The sequence below is a fragment of the Dermacentor andersoni genome, chromosome 5, assembly GCF_023375885.2.
Source record: "Dermacentor andersoni chromosome 5, qqDerAnde1_hic_scaffold, whole genome shotgun sequence".
In the NCBI taxonomy this organism is placed as follows: Eukaryota; Metazoa; Arthropoda; class Arachnida; order Ixodida; family Ixodidae; genus Dermacentor; species Dermacentor andersoni.
In genome coordinates this window covers 68,482,232-68,505,883 of record NC_092818.1, presented here as the reverse complement: position 1 = coordinate 68,505,883, position 23,652 = coordinate 68,482,232, and the positions used below count along the sequence as shown (strand labels likewise).

The 23,652-nt window shown below is 47.5% G+C and overlaps 1 protein-coding gene across 1 annotated transcript in view; it reads right to left on the bottom strand.

Moving 5' to 3' along the window:
• The window catches only part of LOC126530755 (acetylcholine receptor subunit alpha-like), a 324,932-nt gene that overhangs the window by 89,363 nt on the left and 211,917 nt on the right, over window positions 1-23,652 (bottom strand). The window contains exon 2 of the mRNA XM_050178045.3: window positions 18,579-18,718. Coding sequence (XP_050034002.2) covers window positions 18,579-18,718 — 140 coding nt within the window. The remainder of the gene's footprint in view (window positions 1-18,578; window positions 18,719-23,652) is intronic.

Sequence of the window (23,652 nt, the reverse complement as noted above, 5' to 3'; positions counted from 1 at the left end):
ACGGGCGAACAGGAGACCCGTCTTCAGGAGGCGGTCAACATCATCGAACGATACCTCAACACCTGCGGCCTCCACTGTGGCCCGGATAAATCCGAGCTGTTAGTGCTCGGGGCACGCACCCGGGGGCGGCCCCCAAGCCACGACGCACCGGACCCACAAGTCCTCCTTCAGGGAGTTCCGATACCGAAGGTCGACTCACTTCGAATTCTCAGAGTCCATATACACAAGGACGGGTCCGGCTCCGTCACACTCCCTAGGCTACACAACACCGTGGCACAGCTTACTCATCTGATACGACGGGTGGCCAATCGCCGCAATGGCCTCAAACAGCACGACACCTTGCAAATGATACAAGCCCTCCTTTACAGCCGCATTACATACGGAACTCCTTACCTCAACCTGAAGACAGCCGAGAAACAAAAGCTAAACCTTCTCATACGAAAGGCCACGAAGCTCGCCCTAGGACTGCCTACAACCGCCTCCACTGACCGATTGCTTCGCATGGGAGTTCACAACTCCTGGGAAGAACTCGCGGAAGCGCACCTCATCAACCAGATCGAGAGACTCAAGCTAACAAACACAGACCGAGCAGTCCTCCGACGCACAGGATACGTAACCAACCCAGAACACGATGACGAATGTAAGGAAAAGATCACGTCGAAGCTCCGAGAATGTCTACAAGTTCTTCAGATACCCCGAAACATGCATCCAGAACACCATCGAGGCAGACGGCTCGCCAGGGTAAACACCATCAGACGCAAGCACCGTAACGACACGCAGGCGCGCTACGTGGACGCAGCCAAGTATCCGGGCCGAAATGCCTTCGCCATCAGCGTCACAGACCACAAGGGTACGACACTGGCGTTGGCGACCATTCTCGCCAAACGCGCCGACACAGCTGAGGAGGCCGCTATAGCACTCGCCACCCATACAAGTGAGCATGCCATAGTGGTCTTCACCGACTCTCAAGCAGCAGCACGTAACTACATGAAGGGCAGGATCTCTATAAAAGCGATCAACATACTGAAACGTGGCGACACTCCTCCCCCCTACACCTGCATCATGTGGGTTCCGGGACACGAGGGACTCGAGGGGAATGAAGTGGAAAACGCCGCGGCCCGCACCGCGGCCCGCGCAAGCGTCAACCGGGCCTCCCCGCACGAGATTCTAGGCATGTCCCACCCGCCCAAATCAGCGGAGGAAACAGAAACAATACCGCTAACTTATCAAGCACTACTGCAGCACTATCGCCTTGGACGCAGGGTATACCCTCCACCACATCCAAAACTAACGAGAAACGAAGGCACTGACTACAGGCGACTCCAGAGCAATACCTTTACCCATGGAAGCTTACTGCATCATTTCCACCTGACGCTATATACAGCTACACCTGTCCACCCTGCAACGTGCCAGACAGCCTGGCGCACCTCCTACTGCAATGCAAGAAAACCCGAGAAGCCATCACAGCGGCACAACTACCAGCCCCAGCAGACGCAGACCAAAACCTCCTCGCTGAAATGTGGGAGGCTGCGATCTCCAAGCCTGACCTGGTCGACCAGCGCGATCTCGTCGCCCGGGCCCGGAGGGCGATCCAAGCCAGAGGGTTCCTGGAATAAGGGACCCTCCCACCTCGACTGACAAGTCACTGCTTCAAATAAAGGTTTAATTCTCTCTCTCTCTTTACAGAGAAGCTAACGGAGGCGAAAATGGCGACGCTATATCAAGCAGGCACCCGTCGTCTTCTTCCTCCTCAGTGCAGCCACACTGTGGCGGCTGTTCCGTATCATCACCCCCGGCGGTAGAAGCACCGTCCCGGTGCTTAATCTACACATCCACGGTGAAATGTGTGTGGTATGGCTTTAGTCGATCTAGCCACGTGAACGATGTCACTTGTAGCTGACGATGACGCTGAGAGGTCGGCGGGGAGGATTTCATACGTGACATCGGTCACTTGTCGCACCACACAGTATGGGCTATTGCAGCGCGACAGCAGCTTTTCGGAAAGGCCCACACGTAGAGTGGGTGACCAGAGAAGCACCAGAGAATGCGGAGAAAAGTGCACGTCGCGATGGTGGCAATCATAGAGCGTCTCTGATGCTCCTGTGAGGCCTCGAGACGGGTGCGGGCGAGCTGGCGCACGTGGTCGGCGTGTGCGATCGCGTCGCGGGCGTGTTCAGTGGCTGAACTTGTGGCCGAAGGTAGCAATGTGTCCAAGGGCAACGCGGGTTCTCGGCCATATAGGAGATAGAATGGTGAATAGCCGGCGGTGTCGCGACGCGATGAATTATACGCGAACGTCACATATGGTAAGTGAAGATCCCAGTCGTGGTGGTCGATCGCAACATACTTCGAAAGCATGTCGGTGATGGTCTGGTTGTGGCGCTCCATGAGGCCTTTCGTCTGTAGATGGTAGGACGTGCTGAACTTGTGTGTTGTCGAACAGGAGCGGAGGATGTCCTCGACGACTGCCGAGAGACAGCTGCGACCACCGTCAGTGAGTATTTGGCGCGGAGCACCGTGCACTAAAATGATGTCATAGAGAAGAAAGTCAGCAACGTCAGTAGCACAACTTGTCGGAAGGGCTCCGGTGATTGCGTACCGCCTAGCATAATCGGTAGCGACAGCGACCCATTTATTTCCAGAGCCCGCGAGAGGAGATGGTCCAAGAAGGTCTAGACCAACACGTAAAAAGGGTTCGGGTGGGATGTCAATCGGCTGGAGATATCCAGCTGGAGCTGTGGAGGGCTTCTTCCGGCGCTGACAACGCTCACAAGCGGCAAGGGCACAAGCGGCCGGTTGTGCTGCTTCGACCTCACGACGAATGATGCGGGTCAAGTTGTCACATTGCGACGGCTGGTGGAAAAGGTCGTCACAGGATGACGTAGCAGCTGTGTTGGGAAGTCGCGTGATGTGCTGGGATACCCGGCGGCTTTTAGCATGCTCGAGATGGCAGCACTCCTTGAGGATCGTGTCGATGCTGGTGACGTTCGTAAACACCAGTAAATTTAAGGCGTCGTCAGCAATGCCTTTGAGGATGTGATTAACCTTATCGTCCTCAGACATGTTCGGGTCAGCCTTGGCACAAAAGGCCAAGACGTCGAGAATGAACGACACGTAGGACTCGGTCGACGTCTGTACACGTGTGGCAAGAACATTCGTGGCATTGACTTGGCGACCGAACGCATTGCCAAAAAGGTCGCGGATATTCTCTTTGAAGAGATCTCAGCTCGAGATTTCCTCTTCGGGAGTCTGGAACCATGCCAGTGGAGCTCCGTCGTGATATAAAAGAACGTTGACAAGCATAATAGTCGAATTGCACCTGTGACTGGTGCTGACAGGTTCGTATAAGCGGAGCCAGTCGTCAACATCAGGACTGCCGACTCTGTTGAAAACACCAGGATACCGAGGGAGGGGGAAACGGCGAGGTAGGTCGGGGCTGCAGGCGGAGACGCTTGCGCAGATGAATTGCCGCCAGCAGGAGCCGAAGTTGCACTGTCGCCGTTGCGACCGCTGCGAAGCTCCATGACGGGTATGGAGAACATCCACCTCCACCAACTTAATGTTACGTGTAGCCGATGCCCAATGCTATTTACAATTTATTTACAGGGAAGCTAACGGAGGCCAAAATGGCGGCGCTATATCAAGCAGGCACCCGTCGTCTTCTTCCTCCTCAGTGCAGCCACACTGTGGCGGCTGTTCCGTAGCAATATTTTCGCGTTAATGACTCCCTAACATTCGCACACACGCACCACCCCCCACACATACACAAACATGCACAGAGAGAGACGAACAAACAGACGATCACATGCATGCACGCACACACACACACACACATACCCGCACACATATGTACACACACAGGTACTAAAAACACACACACACAGACATATAATGCAAGAAAGTGGTAAGGCGTGCAGACACGGACACGAGAGAAGTGGACAACACGAACGCGGACTATATATCAACTCAAGGAAGCGCTGAGGCTAAAAAAGAAAGAAGACACAAAGCTCATCTGCGCATGCTCTGCAATGGTAGCACCACGTGTCAATCGGGTACACGTGCCGGTCTATGTGAGAGGTAAATGTTAAGGCATTTGATCTCTTCCTTATGTAAGGTAATCGAAGGGTGATTCACGCACGCATTTCCACCTTTATTGATATGCCATGCCTCGACCATAAGACGCGTATCTTCATTTCTATGCCTGTACAATTTCGTGCATTCATGTAACTCAGGCGTGCAGTTACGATCTTGGCAGTCTTGGCAATGTAAGGAAAGATTAGAAAGTGATCCACCGGTTAACGAATGTTTATGCCCCATTAGTACCTGATTAATACACCGCCCCCTTTGCGCTACGTAGAAATGGCCACAGCTAAAGGGAACCACACGCACACGACAGCCAGAAAAATTGTTGTTCGTGATGTTCTTCACTGGACAAGTATCTGTTCCTTTCTTTGCCTCTTACCTGCTCTTTTTTTCTCTGCACGGCATCGCATATCTTACTTAGCTTATTGGGAGCACTGAAAACGACATGAACACCACATCTACTTGGAACTTTTTAAAGCCTGTGCGATACTGAATGAATATAAGGAATAGCCATTACTCTTGTCTTGCTGTTACTGCTTTCTGTAATCACGTCCGTCCACCTCGAAATCGACTTACCTGTATTTAGGTGTTTAGCCACAGTGGCCACTGTTACGCTAGGATACCCTGCTTCTAATAGGCGCCGGACCTATACAATAAAGTTGGCGCTCATTTTGTGCATGCACGATTCGGTGAGGGAAGACTTAAGGCACGACGACCTCTCACCATATCATTACATTTGCATCATACTTTACAAAGTCTGCCAGTCTTCGATTGTCTCCTTATGGTATAGCGAATATAGGTGGCTTTTTACACAGAAATTCTGAGGTGCATGCGTGCGTGTGCGTGTGCGCGCGCGCGCGCGCGTGTGTGTGTGTGCGTGTGTGCGTGTGTGCGTGTGTGCGCGCGTGCGCGCGTGCGCGCGTGCGCGCGTGCGCGTGTGTGCGCGTGTGTGCGCGTTTGTGCGCGTGTGTGCGCGTGTGTGCGTATGTGTGCGTGTGTGCGCGTGTGTGCGTGTGTGCGCGTGTGTGCGTGTGTGTGTGTGTGTGTGCGTGTGCGTGTGTGTGTGTGTGTGTGCGTGTGTGTGTGTGTGTGTGTGTGTGTGTGTGTGTGTGTGTGTGTGTGTGTGTGTGTGTGTGTGAGAGAGAGAGAGAGAGAGAACCAGCGGAGTCTCGGTATAACGAAATAAATTGCTTATACAGATTGCATGAAATGCTCTTGTTAAACGTATTACCTTTCGGGAAAAAAAAGCTATTAGAAGAAAAAAATTTGGTGTCTTCGGCCTCTCTAACAGCTGCAACCATAATTTTCGTTCAATAATTAACCTTTCTTTGTTTAAGTGTGATTAATACGTTAGTAGTATATTACGGCTAATGTTTACACATATTGACAGTCAAAGTGAATCGCAGCGACTAATCGGACAATATCCCGTAATGCGCGGTAATTCTCGATAATTGGTGGTGCCACACCACCAACAAAAAGGCTCACAGCACCAGCGCACCACTAGCCCAATAGTAGCGCTTCATACGCGGATTCTTTCGCGCTCTAAATATAGATAATGCATGTTCTGAATGCAGTTAGGCCTCCAGTCACGCAAGACAATCTTTAATTAATTACTGCAAGCGTTGCTGTATTTCTTGTATTACACAATCGCGCGCAATTAATTCGTGATTTGCTGTTATCAAATTGTCGCGGAATTTCTTTTCCTTTTTTTTTTCATTTACAGGGTGTTTAATTTTATATGACGTTTCTTGTGCACCACGTGCAGTGTGGTGCCGCAGCTGGTTCACGTGAAAGGTGACATAGCGACGCCGCGCCCGCAACTGAAGCGCCTCCGACACCGACAAGGATGACAACGCGAGCTGAAGACGACAGCAGGAAAAGGTGACATTGTTGTCGGCCTGGCTGAACGACGCAGCCACGCGCCAGCATATACGGTCGCCACCACGTCGTCCTACAGATAATTTTAGCGATAAACAGCCTTTGCCGGAGATATTTTCTGTATTTTCAACCTTGTGTACAGTGCTTTACGCGAAATAACGAGCTAATGAACGTACGACTCAGCGATAACGTTATCGCTCACCCGCGACACATCTAAATGAATTTCACTGTGCGTACGAATTGCTCTTATGTCCTCTTTCTTGCTTTCATTCCTTTATTTCTTGTCTATTTGCTTCTTGCCTTTCTTAACTTTCACGTTTCTTTCTTTGTTGAGCCAAGGACAGCCGGTGGCTTTTATGAAGCGATAAAAAGAAAAGAATCTCACGTGATTGCTAAAACTGCAAACGAACACGTGCTCAATATTGCGGTGATGCATTCGCCAAGCTTCCAAAAGTATGGCAGCATTTCGTTTTCTATTCCCAATCTCTGCATTGCCAGATGAGGAGGAATGAAAACGCAATAATCGCGTTTCTTGTTTTTCCGCGACTATAGAGGTACCTTGACTTCCAAAGGCTCATTTTCATTTCTTTTTTCTGGCATTGCCAAGCTCCTACCTGCCTCGCCCAGTCTCCCAGTCTTATTTCTTTTTTCGCTTTTCCCATGAGAGGCACCAAATGGAGTGAGCCTCTCTAATAACGAATAATCTGACCGCACAGCGCACGTGCTATTCTGTTTTACTACTCACGGCTTCGTTCAGATAGGATAATCTAGCACCAACTCTGTGTTTATAGGAGAAAGTACTATGCGCTCCTGCTGAAAAGTACGAGCCCTCGTCTTCTCCCCCCCCCCCCTCTCGCCTTTCACTCTTATCACGTTCGAACTGAATTTCTGTTCATCCCTAGAAAGAAAATACAGTCGCACCAGAGCTCTGTCGATTTACACTGGCGGAGCTGAAAACATCCAGGGAAGACAGCGTTCTTGATGCATCGCTGGCGGAGACCGCACGCTTAATGGAGGCCTTCTATCTTCGACCCCGACAATCGTCTATCCTTGAGTTGTTCGCAATCTATTCTGCGCTCCTCAACGGCAAAACAATTTCGCATACTTCTGGAAATATGCTCGCGCACCCGCCGTGCCAAAGTACAAGCGCGACAAGAGTTCGCCGGCGAAAATCGACGGCGTTAAACATCGTTGTCTCGCACACCGCAGGGTTATCGAAAAATCAACACGCCTTTGAACAAGAGCACGCCCGTAAATTGGCACTTACACCGGAGATATAGAACGCAGTGTTTGCCTCGTGATACCCGTGAGCGATTTGAAATTGCCGCCTACGGCCGTTGCGTAAGACTAACACGAGTTTCAGTGAAATTCGTGGCTCGTAAAACAAGCGAGAGAGCCGCCGGCTTCCCCGGAGAGAACGCCGGCAGAGTTAAGGAGCCTCAAGATCCTGAGCCAAGCAAATGCGTTTTCCCCCGGTTTCTGCGCGCTCTCACCGCGTGCCTAACACTGGGCGCTACTACTTTAAAAAAAAAAGTTGAATAAGAGAACGTGTCTTTATCAAAACGACAGGGAGAGTGGTGCAAATGATCTAATGGCACCCGCGCGGCTGTCGCAGTTAGGAAGTGCGTACTTGCGGCATCGCAAACTTGGTTAGGCACCGTCGCGACGTTCCTTTCCTTATTTTTATGTTTTAGTTTTGAAAAGTGGTAAGAACTTCTCACTAGGGACAAAAGTAAAACAAACATAGAGCACATTGGGGTTTTCGTTTTTTTTTTCTCTTCTTCGGAAGCAGTCGTGATGCATCAGCCGATCCAAATGCGAGGGCAAACTGTTCTGAAGACCGGAACAGCTAAAGAAAATATTATACGTGCATCGCAATGGTTTTAGTAGTTTAACGTACTCAGCCAATATTTACTCATTATTCATTTATTTATTTCTTCCCCGATACTTCGAACGCCATGGCGCAGTGTTAAACGAGTTTGTAACTTTTGTTATTATGACTGCTGAAGAAAAAGAAAAAGGAATGCGTTTGCTGGCAAAGGTACAGAAAGTTAGCAATTATGTGTGCTTAACAACTTGAAAAAAAGAAAGAGAATAGACGAGCTCTAGTAAGTGGAACTGCCTAAGACAAACATAAAAACCACAATAAAACGCGCCCACATCTTGAAGGATGTGGTACCTGGGGTGGTAATGGTGTTGGGTTTTTGTAGTGACAGGCAGATCTTTAGTTTTGGAGTTTCGATTCCTGCAGTTCCTCATTTCCAGTTTACGTTTAACTAACCACTTTTCGCTTAACCAAAGTCTGAATACGTAAACCAAAAGGGGAAGCTCGGGGTTCTTGTCTTTGGAAACTCTTGTCCCGCGTACGCGGTTCAGCAGGCGGAATTATTATTATTTGTTTTGAACACATATACCCATATACACAGTTAAAAGAAAAGGGAAAGCGAGGATCAGGCAGGCAACTGCCACCGGAAGGGGTACAACGCCTGCCTACTCTTCTGAAGGGAGGTGACAGCAACACAGAAATGGAAGATAGAAAGGAGTGGAGGAAAGAGGAAAGGAAGAGCAACAGGACAAATATAAAGACTAAAGTAGAACACAGTACACTACGCAAGTTGTTCTGCCGAGTTTCGACTCTGCAGCCGGAACTAAAGTGACGCTGCGTCGAACAGCCTTCACAATTATCAACCACATCCATGGCTAGTTCGCTATGCGGCTAATTGTGCTCTCCACGGTGAGACGCCAAGTACAGCTGCACGCAATCACCGTTTCACCGGCAGTCGGTTGACAATATACACTAGAGGGGATTGAACCCGCCACCTCCCATCTTCGAAGGAAGAAGCGTTAGGGCACAGTACTGATCACACACAGTAGGGCAGGTCACTGAAGGTCACGCTACTACAGAATGTTGAATGTTCACGCTACAAACGTAAACCTAAGTTAATTAACTCTAGAAAGGTTAGTAGGGCGCGATGAGCCTGATCACGTTTAGATGCACAACCACTGGGGTATAAACATTCCTCGAGTGTCGCACACCGCAGGCCAAGGAGATGATAGTTTCTCACTAGCGACATGCGCTGCGCACTGAAAGCGGGACACTCAAATATAAGGTGCCGAAGTGTCTCGTAGCAGCCACAAGACGCACACAATGGACTCGCCACACGCCCTTGTCTGTATAAACGTTCGTGCACGTTCACGCAACGAACCCTCAGCTTGAGCAGTTGTGCTCTAGCGCGACAAGGTAAGCCTCGACCACGAACACGGGGCGGGAACGTTCCATTTGCGACGCGCTGATCTGGATGCTACTTGAGTAGGTGGCGAAGAATCAGCAGGCGAGCGTCTTCAAGGTTTCACAAAATTTCTGGGCAGTCACAGTTGTTATGAGCGCAACTTGAAGCGAGCCGATCAGCCTCTTTATTTCCGGCGATTCCTACGTGGGAAGGTATCCATTGAGCAACGAGAGATACCCCACGTGATGTAATTTTGCTCGCAGAGTCAGTAATGCTGCGCATAAGTGGACAATCAAGCTCACTGCGTTGTAACCTGCTGAGGGCAGCACGGGAGTCCGTAAGGATGACAACCTTCGATGTAGTTAACTCCTCTTGCACGTATTTCAGTGCAACATTAATCACTGCTAGTTCCGCAGTTGTTGAGGAAGTTGGATGAGGTATTTGAAAAATACGTCGTACTTGAGTTGAAGGGCAGAAAAAAAGGTGCAGAGGCGCCTTGACCGTCGTTGTGTACAGATGCATCTGTGAAAATTTGAAGATAATCTGGAAACATTTTGAACATGTGAGAATCAGCAGGCGGAAATGGTACGGACGAACAGGCATACGGCCAACTTCGAAATAACGTGCTAAGAATAGATATAATGGCGGAATAAAAATTGGCGGTGGGCGCATGAGTGGTTGAAGCGAAGCAGAAAAATAAACGCAATTTATTTGCGGTTTACGAGCCGCAAAGAGAAATAATACAGTGACAGTGATTACCACGCGTACTTTCAATTCCACTCGCCAATACTCTATTATGAAAATGTAAAACAGCATTGAATCACATGCAATTACGTACAATACCGATATATCAGCTATAGCCAAATATACACTATAGAGAAAGCCAAATACAAAAAAATAATGGCTTATTAACAGGCACTTAAGTGCTTTATTGAGTACACGGTTGAAATCAATGAGTTCTTCGAGGCTTTTTAAAGCGCACGTTACCTGGTATTCTAAATATTGCGTTTGCTATAAGGTTTTGGGCCTTGCAGGTGTAAATGTACTCAATCAGAAATTCGTGAAAACGTTCACAAGAATTTTAGCTCCAACGAAGTGACTAGATGAGCTTGTTCGTACGTACTTGGAAGCAAACAGTGTTAAAAACGGCACAAGACCCCTGAACCAGTTGTAGCTTTATGTTTTATCCCGCTTCAGCGCTGCTAGTTTTTGAAAATACACAAATATGCGTGAGAAATGTCAGAAGTCACATATTTATCGTTGTGGTCAGATTCCGAGCAGATAGAGGAAACTGGAGTGGTAGGCAGTACCGTTGCCAATATACAAAGCAGCAATTAAGAACAAGATCAACGGCTGTACAATGTGCCGTTTATCTTTTCCTAAGTTGCCGTCATATGCTGCATGTTGAGAAGGGTAAAAAATGGTGAGATTTCAAGCAATACGCCTGTGTCTATTCCATTTCACTCATAGGAGAAATATAAATTTGCGGGAAGAGTGCATAAAATGAAAAAGAAATTACAATTTAAACGAACAACTTAGATTTCGCGATCAAGAACAACATAAAGATAGAGACAAAATACGTGAGTAGTATTTGTAACGCTGTCGATTGCGAAATTGAGCTCACGCAGCTCTCTGCTGGCAGAGAAGTATAATCGCGGTCCTCAGATTCTGCAGTGCGAAGCATCGATAATATTACGACGGGATTAAGAGCGGGAAACACTAATGAAAAATGTACGCATTTCCTAGCGCCGTGATTAGTTATAATCCGTCCATTTTCCTTAAACATCCGCATACTTGCAGGTGTTACATAAGTGATGCGGTGCGGAAGTTTCGTGTTAGGTAAATGCAGGAAAGAAATACAACTTCATGGACAACGTCATGCATGCAGGGTTTCGCTTTCCTCAAGCACACTCCCCCGACCATGCGTCGATCAGCGCCCTCACTAACGCATGCTAGATAATTATAAGTTTGTTGCTTTGTTCGTGGCTGAACACACAACAGATATGAAATGTAAATGGAGTAGTCGAAGCGCTTCGGACTTGAACCCTTTCACAGAAACCAATTTATAACGAAAATGAACAACTTCCCGTTCACATGTCACTATTCACATATCCCTTAGTCTAGTTTTGTAAAGAACTATTTCTCACAGTACAGTGTCGCTTACCAGCGCATACTGGGTAGTGATATGAAAGAACCGATAGCATCTAACGCAATGCAACGACTTCGGTGACCGAGAAAGTGCTAAACGCCATCTGTGATATCCTTCCCAAATGAAAGCGCTTGCCCTCACTACCGCTCTAAACCAACTAAGCGGTGGACCTTTATAGTTAGACAGCATCTCAGAACCATGGTCTCGTATATCAAAGCTGCTGTGACCGGAAGTCTGCGACACAGACTTCCGGTCGTCTGCGACACAGAGCTGAGAATTTTAGCTGCATGGGTGACTCAAGCGCATGTCAACTAAATGATTTTCTTGATTTTCTTACGATTTTCTTCCATTTCCTCCTCCCCTAGTGCTGTGCAGCCAAACGGGCTCAGTCCTGGTTAATTTCCTTGAATTTTATTCATAAATTTTTCTTTAGCTCTGACGCAGTGATTCGCATAGAGAGGAAGAGAGAGAGAGAGAGAGAGAGAGAGAAACAAAAGGCACGGATGTTAAGCACGTTTCACCTGATTTCCAACGCTGTGCTTCGGGAAGTGAAAACAAAACAAAAAGAAAACGGGGGCAAATAAGGGGGAAATTATGCATATCTGCTGCACAAGTCAGAGTGTACGTGAAGCAAAGCTTTAGTGAAGCGTTTAGTGAAATTCGAGGCATCTAACGGCCATGCGTATCATTCTTCTTGTACAGTTTGCAATATCGTCGAGCGATTTCCCACGACAAAGCTCACAATTTTAATGCGATGCAACTTCTATTGTTTATACACTGCAACGCTTCCTTCCTGCGCAAAAACTCAAGCACTTAATCAGGCAGATGCATAGTGTGATACATTGTTAAATGAACTGGCAGTCGCCTTAGGTTCAAAAGGAAATAAAACATCAAATGACGTTTCCAGACCGCTACGGGTCCCTTGTTCACAATTCCCAACGATTTTCTTCATTGTGAACAACGGACACGTAGCGGTGTCGAAACGTCCTTGCATGTTTTATTTCCTTTTGAACCTTAGGGGAGTGCAGTTCATTTGACAATGTATCACCCTCGCCTGACGAGCACTCGTCGAACTTTGGACTACTGTGATAGACGATGGAGTGGACGATGGCGGAAGGACCATGACACCACGACGACGACGGCAGCATGGACATGATGACATCATGACGACTTCATGGAATGACATCGACGGCGTCAAGACCGTCTTATTCAGGACGAAGACGGCACGAGAATGACGCCGACAGTATGACGAGCACGATGCGCCGACGCTGACAAGACGACAATCGGATCAATGCTTGGATGACAACGATGGTATGGCGACGATGCTGTAATGACGACGAAGGCATGGACGATTGGACGACCATGATGGCACGACTACGACTTTATGAAGACTCAACGACGACAACGGCAAGAGAAAGGAGGCACGACTAAGGCGGCATGACGACTACGTAATGAACATGACGGGCATCAGCGGTATGAACACGAATGCATGACGAGGATTGTGTGACGACTATACCCAGTGGCGACGATCTTATGTCGACACTGAAATGACAACGGCGGGATGGCGATGATGGAACGAACACGAGTGCAAGACAACAAGGCTATAACGACAATGGCATGGCGGCGATGAAATGAAGACGTTGGCGGCACAATGGCATAACGACACTATAACAGAATGTAGACGACAGAACGACCATGACGACATGACGATGATTGTATGACGACGATGCAATGACGACAAAGTAACGACGATGATTAGATGAAGCCGAAGGAAGGACCAAGAACGGATGGCGACGACGACACCGTGACAACCATGGAAAGACGACAACTGCATGAGCACGCTGTAATGAGGAGGACTCTATAACGAAACGGTGGCGTAAAGAAGATGGCGTGGCCACAGTGGGATAACGAAACTGAGTATGATGACGACGAAACGACCCCGACGGCAACACCAGGAGTGCACGACGACGACGACTGTATGACGACGAAGCTACGATGAACCATGGCACGATGACGATGACATGGTTATCACAACGCAATGACGTCTGTATGTCGGTTTCGGAATGACGACCACTTTATGATGATGATGATGACGCGCGGCGCAGGCGTGATCACTGTTCAAATGGCACCGAAGTGATGGCACAGTGAAGCTGGGGGAACAATGAAGGTGGCCGAACAGTGAAGGTGGAGTGAAACGAAGCAATGATAACAACGGAATGTAATCGACGAAATGACGATGACGGCAATGCGAAGACAGGCCGACGGTGCGAGCGCGTTGGAGCTCGCATCTGCGCTTGGGCCTATGACTTGCCACCCCGACTCAACTCTGCACTACCTCCGGTACCGGTGTTTGCACTTATGTGCGCTACCGGTCAATCGTACAACAACTTGGTGCATATGTCAAAAAATATACCACCTAGATGCCTGACGACTCAGCAGAGAACCAGCGAGCCAAGCCAGATATGGGAGGGTAGGCTAAGGAAGCTTGGCCTTATAACCTAAAGAGCTAAGAAATGATGAGCGCGCTGGCTAAACAGCGTTCACCATGCGATCAAAGGCGGTCGGACCGTGCTTGTTCCGTTAACTTACCGATGGTACAAGGGAAAGAGATGGGAATTAGAAAAGTGTGCTCCCTGTAAGTGTAAATAGCTCATGGCGAGTCATAAGTACGTCACGAAGGGTGACACAGAGTGGTATTACAATGAGCACATTGCACAAATTACTGTGACTAGCATACACCCGTGGGAAGGCAAGTGTGGCAGCCATTTGTGTATGAAAGTTCCGACTGTATACTAATAACTCCACCTGTCTCTCGCATTAATTTCGTTTACCTTTTGATAAATCTAGGAGGTACCAGCATCGTATATGTAAAGAAAGATAAGCAAAATGTAAAATTGATGGATTACATTATTGCATAGAGAAACGCCTCAGTGCGACGAGAGTCGCACTGAGGCACAATAAAAGTAGGCGCTCTGTCCTCTCAAGCAAAGAACTTCGCGGCCGCTAAGAATTGTAAGATGCTGCGCAATTTTAATGACGCAGATTGAGAGTTTCGTGCAGTGTACGGCGTGGACCTTCGGTCCACGCCGTACACTGCACGAAACGCTAGCACGAAGCGCAAGCCTCGTGTCGGACGCACCAAGTTCGCGATGATGTGGAGTGCCTCAGGAACAACGAAATGTTTTTACACACGCGAGAATACGACGGCACGCTTCTTTTTTCTTCTATGTTTTCCTAGCCTTGCTAAAACACACACACGAAAACCGCCAGCCAAGCGTAACCTTCACAATAAAAAAGAAAAAGAAAAAAAGACAAAACTTCATTAGACGGAAGCTCATTTTCTCGGAATAAAGTGCTCGCGTGACCGACGCATGCCCATTATCGAAGGCACGCTCCAGAATTAAAAATCAGAGTGCAAACACGTTCGAAATCATTGGTGAATATTTAATCCCAGACAAAGCTCTTCGCGCGGTAGCATATTTTATAGCCATCTTCTAGCTCAGCCTCATTACAAGGTCTAAGCAAACAGAAAATAATTCGGTGCCAATAAGTATGCAGTATGGAAGAAGAATAGGCACTATGCGTGTTTTCAGGAGCGGCAATATATTTAGCTTGAATAAATTTTTAAGAAGAAAGAGGATCGATCGAAGCCCATGTACCTATTAGGCGTGCGTAGTTTGCTCAACAAGTAAAACGAAGTGATTGTTGTTTAAGGAAGTACTTTCCTTACTTCGTTCTCCATTTCATATAACATGATTATTAAATGTAGTATGATTTATCAATACCACGTTGTTTCGCAGCAAGGGAATGCCGGAGAACATAGGTAAAATATTCCAACCCACATCAAGACATTAGTGGAAAACAATAAATTCAGGAAAATACATAATTAACAGGAACCCAAGCGATACACCTACAAAGATCAAATTCTGTAGTTTACTGAGAATGAAGAATGAATTTTACAACTCAAAGAGGCTAAAGTGAGAAAAATATATGAATAATTTGTTTGCGAATTCTTCCGGAGATGGTTACCGCAATCACCCGAAAAGGCCGCTGTAACTGTAATTGTGTACTGAAGCCAAGCTACTTTACAACAGTCTAAGGAGAAAATCTCTACTGAGTTAATTTTTAGGGGATGGCTACATCGGGTAGGGTGAGAAGAGGAGTTAGCAAGAACGATGGATTGTGTTACGGGTCCTTAGATTTATATCCGATTTAGATCCCGAGTTTAGAACGCATCTGTACTGCAGCGTTGAAGCTGTAATTCTTAATATAGGTATATTGTTCTTGAGCATACGGCAAAGTGCCTCTTCGGCAGAAAGTTATTTGGATACTATCCCCAGCTTGTGCAAGAAAAGATCTCTCTATTCTATTTGTCCTTTATTTAGTTACCATAATCACATATTTGTGCATTCATGTCCCTAATACATTTCTGAGATCCGTCCGACTACTATAGCCAGTCACCCTAAACGGGTAGGTGTCATTGCTGTTAAGGTTACAACAACAACAACAACAACAACAACAACAACAACAACAACAACAACAACAACAACAACAACAACAACAACAACAACAACAACAACAACAACAAGGATGCACCATGGTTAGTATGAGCCGTTCCTTTACAGGATATTACAAATGAGACCTCGTTTTTCTTGGGTTTTGTTGTGGAATAGTGCATTCACATTTCGAACACGTCGGGTGGTGATGAGAGTGGACAAGCCCAGGCATCTGGCAGGCTTGGTGACGCAATCAGTGATCGCATCCGGAAAGCAAACAAGCTTTCACGCGAAGACACGTATGTCTTCTCATTGAGCAGAGGGGAGCTTCCCATCGACGCTTCGGACGTGCAATGAGTCTTAAAGTGCACAGACGGAACAGCATGATTGTTTCATCCTTGAGCACGTTGATATTTAGCGGCAGTCTTCGCCGGCTTCTTGGGTGCGAGGAAGCTCGGAGCTCAGGGAAGTTAACAGGACAAGGCATGTCGTTTGCTTGTGGAAAGTGAAACGGCTGATACGCGATGAAGGCATTTCTTGCTGCTCTGTGGATTTCGCTGGAGTAAAATTCGAAGGCGGCGAGGCCCACGGTGTAGCGAGAGACGTTGCATTTTGGCTTTGCTTTGCTCAACGATCTTCGCTAAAATAACGACAGCATGTGTGACGCCGATACGCCGTCATCATCTCGGCAACTGCTGCGCGGTGCACACAACGTCACGCAGGCGTTTGCTGCAGAATTGCCTGTTTGTTTTCGAAATGCATGCACAGCCGCTACCACTCTCAGAGTTTGTGCAGAGCGGAATATCTTTCCAGAAAATAGCTCCCGCAAAATTGCAGGGACTATTGTTGCGCCATACTGTAACGATGAGCGGCGTCCGGTTCCCAAGGGCTCTTCGGTGCAATGAAATCAGGGCAAATCGTTGAGGTGGCCATGTTTTGTTTTAAGCGCTTACCTGGTCACTCTACGAGCGCGTTGCGCACGTACCTGTGTCGAACCTTATGTGTTGGAACGACTTACGGATTCCACCTCTGACGTGAAACCATTTACCATGACGCATTCTTATATTAACAGGTCTGCATTCTTAAAACGGGCCTACGAGCCGACTAGATACTGTGCGTTACTTTATTGTTTAGTTAAGCTAAGCAGAGATGCCCTCACTGGCACCAAGGTGTGGCTGAAAATTGAATTTTATATTAGGCAGTTGGCCGAGAATTGGGTTGTCTGCAGCACGCGAAATGTTTAGTGGTTGCGTTGAGAGAAAAGTTTATTTTCTTCGCGCTAGGCGATGGCGAAGCGGAGGTGGAGTGCGGCGACACACTTTGGTGACGACAACTTCGTCGTCAGCGTGACGGAATAGACCGACGCAAGGAGGGTGAAAGCAAACTCAGTTTTGATCGCATAACTGCTCTCGCATTAAGATTTCGCACACAGATGCGATCGGGGCCTATGCAGTTTACGCGTGCAGGTTAATTGGCCGTCTTCATTTGCATTAATCGTTGATGGCAGTATCTGGATACCTACTTGCAGCCGCGTTATTCTACACGCCATTGTGCAGACGTCATCGGCATGCGTGGTATAAGCCAGTTTACATCGTCTTTACATTACATCCCACAGATTACTTCGTACTGTCTCCGCGATTGGTCCACTTTATAACGAGAGGAACCGACCAGAATCCGTGGAGTAAAGCGAGGAAAACTTGCTTTAAGCAAGAAATTATTTTCTTGAAGGCATATATTTTTCTCTCTGACGATATTTAGGTAGCATTAACTATTTCATTACGTAATTCGACAGGGAACGTGGTGAGTCACCAGTACATTTTCAGGGGTAACGCAGGCGACTATATAAGCTAATTTCTTCAATACGTGCTTTCGCCCGCAACTGGAGGCGCGTGATTCCACCTTCACCCCCTCCCCTCCCCCCTCGCCAAACTACTAATATTTCCTTTTCATTACTTCACAGCTCTCTCCTCACATCTCGTTATTTTCTAAACGGCACTTAACACATTTCTAGCTCACATTGTGTGAAGGGTTGGATCTTCTCCCTGACACTAACGCTTAGTAGTTGCTGTAGTAGGATTTTAAGTCACATATCAAAGGCATTTCTAATAATTGTAAAAAAGAAGTAAGGTCTATTGAGGCACCGCATGGTCATTCGGATTGCCCGATTCAACATTACAGTGGATTGATGCATGTGGACAAATAATTTGAAAACTATTTTTGTGGATCCAGGGAGAAGGAATATGCCTTAGGTAGTGAGCTCCAGTGACACTGCACGGAGACCAAATTCCGGCGTGACGCCATGCGCAGACGTTTGCGAAGTGTAAAGAAAACGACCCAGAACGCTAACACTCCGATATTTTAGATTAATTTTAGGTGTCGGTGTCTACTTCTTATATTTCCTGAAAAACATTGATTCCCCCATGAATCATTGAACCAAAGAGGCTTAAACAAAACGGTTTACGTTGAAAACCTCGTTTGCAAGTACATGTCGACTGCAGTTATTTTTATAGCGCAGTGGCGGAGATTACGTGCAATCGAAATTTCGAACTCCAAGCAGTTCAAGGACTGCACCGACGGTGTTCTGTATACCTCAGACCTGAATCGACTTCAACACATGAACACGATCAACCCGGGTTTATAATAGTATAGCCAACTTTCCATTTAGCATTGAAAGAAAGGGAGAAGCGCTATCAGATGGCATCAAAACGGAACTTTAAAAGCACGTATACTCTTGGAACCCACCACTTCGATGAGCTGAGAGAGCTTGAGCTTGATTCGCACTGTGAGCGCGTCCGTGTCGTTGACGACGGGGCGGACCAGCTTGTTGTACCGGGATATGAGGTCATCGTACAGCCGCTTGGCGTCCGGACTCCCGCGAACACCTGCCAGGTAAATGTGCGAAAGACAAAAACAAAGACATGATAAGGCACTGCGTCTGTGATCCGCTCGAATTTGAAGCCCATTGTGCGTCCCCGTTGTCGTGCCCATAAGAACAGTGCAAAGCCCCGATGTTGTTTGTTTAGGTATGCCCAGGCCCGGTCACCGACGGGAACGAGCGCCAGTGTTGTGCGTACACTAACTTGCCCTCGTCTATCAGCTGTCACTGCGCTTAAACATTCGTAAGTAAGTCTTACAAGCAAAGCAGAACCTTAACGCTTGTCAAGTTCCTTCTTATATACCGGGAGCTTCAGCGAACACTTTCATACATCTTTAAAGGTTACCTGTGGCATAATTCTCAGCATGACACCGGTTTCTAGATATTAATTCCCGAACTTTCTGGAGAAATGCATTGGCGTTCCAGTTACGGTCTCAACAGAACGTCGTTTCATGGACTGACGCACAAAAGTAACTGGAACGCCAATGCATTTCTCCGCAAAGTTCGCGAATTAATAACTCGAAACTGGTGCCACCCTGGGAATTCTGCCAGAGGGAACCTATAAAAAAATTATTGAAAGTGTTCACTGAAACAACCCCTATATATTGGCTTGATAGTCATGATTTCTAAACTGCGACCCACCCACTCCTCGTAATCAAGAATGTCATTCTTTTTCACATGAACCATCGGTTTACAAAATAATTTTCCTTCATCGCCTGGGTCACAATCTGTTCCAATAAAATCTCAAGAAATACAGCTTTTCCTTTTTGCTTCTAATAAATTCTTCTGCCCACCTTATTTTACTGTATTTTGTTCCCTTCGTCCCATTCACTGCAGAGTAGCTACGTTGCTCTACATACGCCGCAGCCCCCTACTCTTTAATAAAGAAGCTTTTCTTTCTTCTCCAGACGAGTACACTTTCTTGGCTTTCTGTTTTGTTGTTCGCAACGGACTCACAATATTGGAAGGAGTTGCAAGAAAAACAATTAACTGCATATTTCTCGGCACATGGCTTTGCCATGAGGTACCTGAAATGGGGACAGCATACACTGAAACAATGCAACATTCAAAATCACGACAAACGAAGCCAACATCACTGAAACCAATACTATAGTCGCCGTATTCTTCCGTGCTCACCTGTGAAACAAGGCTTTCGAGCTTAACGAAAGCTTCGAATGATGCTGAGGTTAGTACAATGGGTAATGGACCGAGAAATGAAAGTGTTTTGCGTTAAGAGGTGGAAACAGGGCAATGTGAATTAAAATTCTCGGCGCGTATTCCCAAAGAAGCTCTTATGATAGGGTTGCTCATAAAAGCAGGTGCTGGCCAACCAGGACGCCGGGCATATAGCGAAAGTGGGCAGCGAATCGCAAAGAGCACTTACGGACGAAAGGCTATTTGAATGCGGCCCATGAAACCATTGGACAGCAGGGAAGTAGAAATTAAAAGCGAGAGGGACAATTTATTGCGTCAGGTGTATTAAGCGTCACGTTGGTAGAGCACAGAGCTTCTGTAAAGAAGAAAATTACAAGATCGTCACAGAAGATTGTCACGCCGTTATGAAAACGTGGTACCAGTTCCGACGGCGTAGCGTGTCCCACCGTTAACTGGCAAGGAATTCAGCAGGTAAAGGGTGGCCTAAAATAAACCGAAACCAAAGCAAGTGAAGAAAATATGAGCCGTAAGCGGTAATAATACTTGAACGTCGTCCGTGTGGTGGGTGTTGCTCTACGAAGGGCTGGAAGATGTTTGCAGTCTAATGCGCCGAGTCCACCATGCGCACTGCTCGTATATTGACGATCTATAGTTCATGCCTTCTTCACTCGCTCTAGATATGGTTTGTATTGGACCCCCCCATATGACAAAAACAATTAACTGCCATCTAAACACGAAGACCTCATGCAGCTTGCACGGTTCTAAATATTTTTATTCTGGATATTCTAGTCTTTCATACTCGTTATTACTGGGCATCTTTCAAGAGTCGAGCTTGGCTCTGTCTTTCTTAACGCCGCTTTAGTCGTGAGGCGGCATGCACCGATCGTTTCAGTTGAGGATTGTTATGTAGGTAATGATCTAGACTCATGGACGTCATAAGTCGTACCTCACATATCTATAACTCATGGACGCGTGCGACAACAGGTCTACAGACCTGAGCTATGCATTCGCTTCGCTACACGCATCAATGTTAATTCGAGTCTACGCTCACGTTTACAGATATAGCGCACACTGTCTCCCTGTCCAGTGGAAGAGAGACATGAAGTATACGAGCAGCTTAATATCGTCAAATAAGCAGTGTACGTATCGAGAGCTCATTATTCTCATGTCGATTCTCCGCTGATCACTCACAGTGACACTTTCCTTCTCGCGTGACGACACATCCAACGTGATGCCACTTGATCGATGTACATTCACTTATTTGCTGACAGAAAGACACGGCTACATTTGCACCACAGGTGAATGCATTCCGTTAATTGCCGGCATATTAAATGTAACTGCCAGTTACTGCTTATAGACCTTGAGCGTTCAATCGAAAACTTTGACTGGCATAAGGTTGGTGCACTGCTAGTGTTTGGTTTTCCAGCTACAGTAGTTGGATTGCGACAATTTTTTCATCCGTTTCGAGCAGACGTCTTCGCCATAGGTTCTCTCTTCTTGGTAGGGGGGAAAAACTGCATTTGCACCTACACCTCCTTCCCCCTCCCTCTCCATCTTCCCGTACGCATCGAAGTGCCCTAGATTTGTGCATCTTCAGCTCCCCTTTCCTCTCTCTTATTTTCTAATGACATCTCAAGGTACGAACCATTAGGGGGCACCAGCTACTAGTCGCGACATGGCAAAAAAAATTAAATAGCAAAATAAAATAACAAAATCTGTCAATAAGCACTGAATACTATCACAAAGCATGAACACACACAAATTTACAACGACGAATTCTGGAAGCCATAGGAGGAAAAAATATACAGTTGGATAAATAAATAGAGCTACTTGGAATTTTCGGAGAACGTATAAAGATGTTAGCGACAGGATATCTGTGCCAGGACTGAGAGGAAAAAAAGCTTAATGGCAGATGTTAGCCTAGTGACTTGCCTGGCATGATACATCATGTAAGGTGGTGAGAGAAGAAAGGAAGGGAAATATATAAAAAAAGCAGAGCACGCACACACGCACAAACACATACACTAGCACAAATACGCGTACACAAACACAAAAGCTTCCACACTCTTATTGAGGCCTGTATGCCAGAGGAATGCTCCATGCACTTTAGTGGGGCGCAGTTGAAACTCCTGAAATTACCACTGTTCAAGAACGTAAGAACGTTCTGGAGCTCAATTCGTGCGTCACGTCGCTTGTTTAAAGCTTTAGCGGATGATCCTCACTATGGGAAAGAAGGTGATTTAATGTTTCTTTGTACCTGTGCACCAGATTTCCAGCTATATCACCCAACCTCTTGCATACCTGGAGTGTACATACCACAGCATGCCTTCGCCTAAGCCGAAGTCACTAGACGAAGAGATCGCACTTTATATACTGATTGCTGATTACGGCTCTGTAATTACTGATTGCCAGTATGGCTGCACTAAAAACAAGTCAACTTAACACGCTTTGCTCGATGACAAAGAACACACAATAAATAAATTTAAATCACAGCTCCTTACTCTTGGCATTCTTGTAGATTTTAATAAGACTTCAACATTCTTACCGATGCTACTCTTTTCGCTAAACTCGATCATTACGACATACGTGGGCATGTGATCAGGTTAATGAGATTGTACCTCAGTTGTTGCTCACAATATTGTGGGGTCTTAGGGTCTCACAGGAGTACCAAACACCGCGGGTTCGAGCTTAGCGAGCCACAGGGCCGCGTCAGCCGTCAGCCTCTAGCCCCGCTGTGCGCGAGATCAGGCCACAAGGGGCTACCGAGCGACGCACGCAAGAACACAGTATTGCTTTAAGTTGACGGAAACCGTTTATTGTATCCGGCTGCACCCGACACTGTACAAACGCCCGGTCCCGGGACGGCGGGGAAACAAAGAGGTCCCGCACCAAGGGCGGACAATACAGTCAGGGGCGCCTGTAGCACGTTGCTGCGAGAGCACAGGCTCAAGCTGGGACACGCCGCTATGAAAAGTCCCGGCGGCTATGCTGCTTGCTCTCACGATAACCAATGGGCCAACTCGCGAGAGCTCGAGCAATCTGCTTCGGCTTGGGCCTCCGATGTGTGCGGCTCGGCGTGGTACGACCTCGCTCGAGCACTAGGGACCCGTTCTTCGGCTCAGAGTCGGGATAGGACCAACAAGAGGTACGCGCTCCCCGCATGGGCAAAGGCACCGTGCGTGAGCTCAGGCCTAGTCACAAAGGTGTCGGCGGACGAGAGAAAGCATGTACGTACCTGGCGACGTCCCATCGAGTAAGAGCCGCCGGGACTTTTCCTAGCGGCGTGTCCCAGCTTGAGCCTGTGCTCTCGCAGCGACGTGCTACAGGCACCCCTTACTGTATTGTCCGCCCTTGGTGCGGGACCTCTTTGGTTCCCCGCCGTCCCGGGACAGGGCGTTTGTGCAATGTCGGGTGCCGTTGGAGACGATAAACGGTTTGCGTCAGCTTAGGGCAATACTGTGTTCTTGCGTGCGTCGCTCGGTAGCCCCTTGTGGCCTGAGCTCGCGCGCAGCGGCGCTAGAGGCTGACGGCTGACGCGGCCCTGTGGCTCGCTAAGCTCGAACCCGCGGTGGTCGGTACTCCTGTGAGACCCTGAGACCCCGCAATATGCAGTAGTGAACCGCTGTGCATCCAATGTCTATCAAAATACAAACAGCGTGTCACAAGACATTGTTTCGAGGCCACTTCCATCCAATGTATGCGCAATTGACGGCATCAGCATGGGCGAGCTAAGAAAATGTCATATATATGTAGGTGACACTAAATGTCTTTTTTTCTCGGGAAATT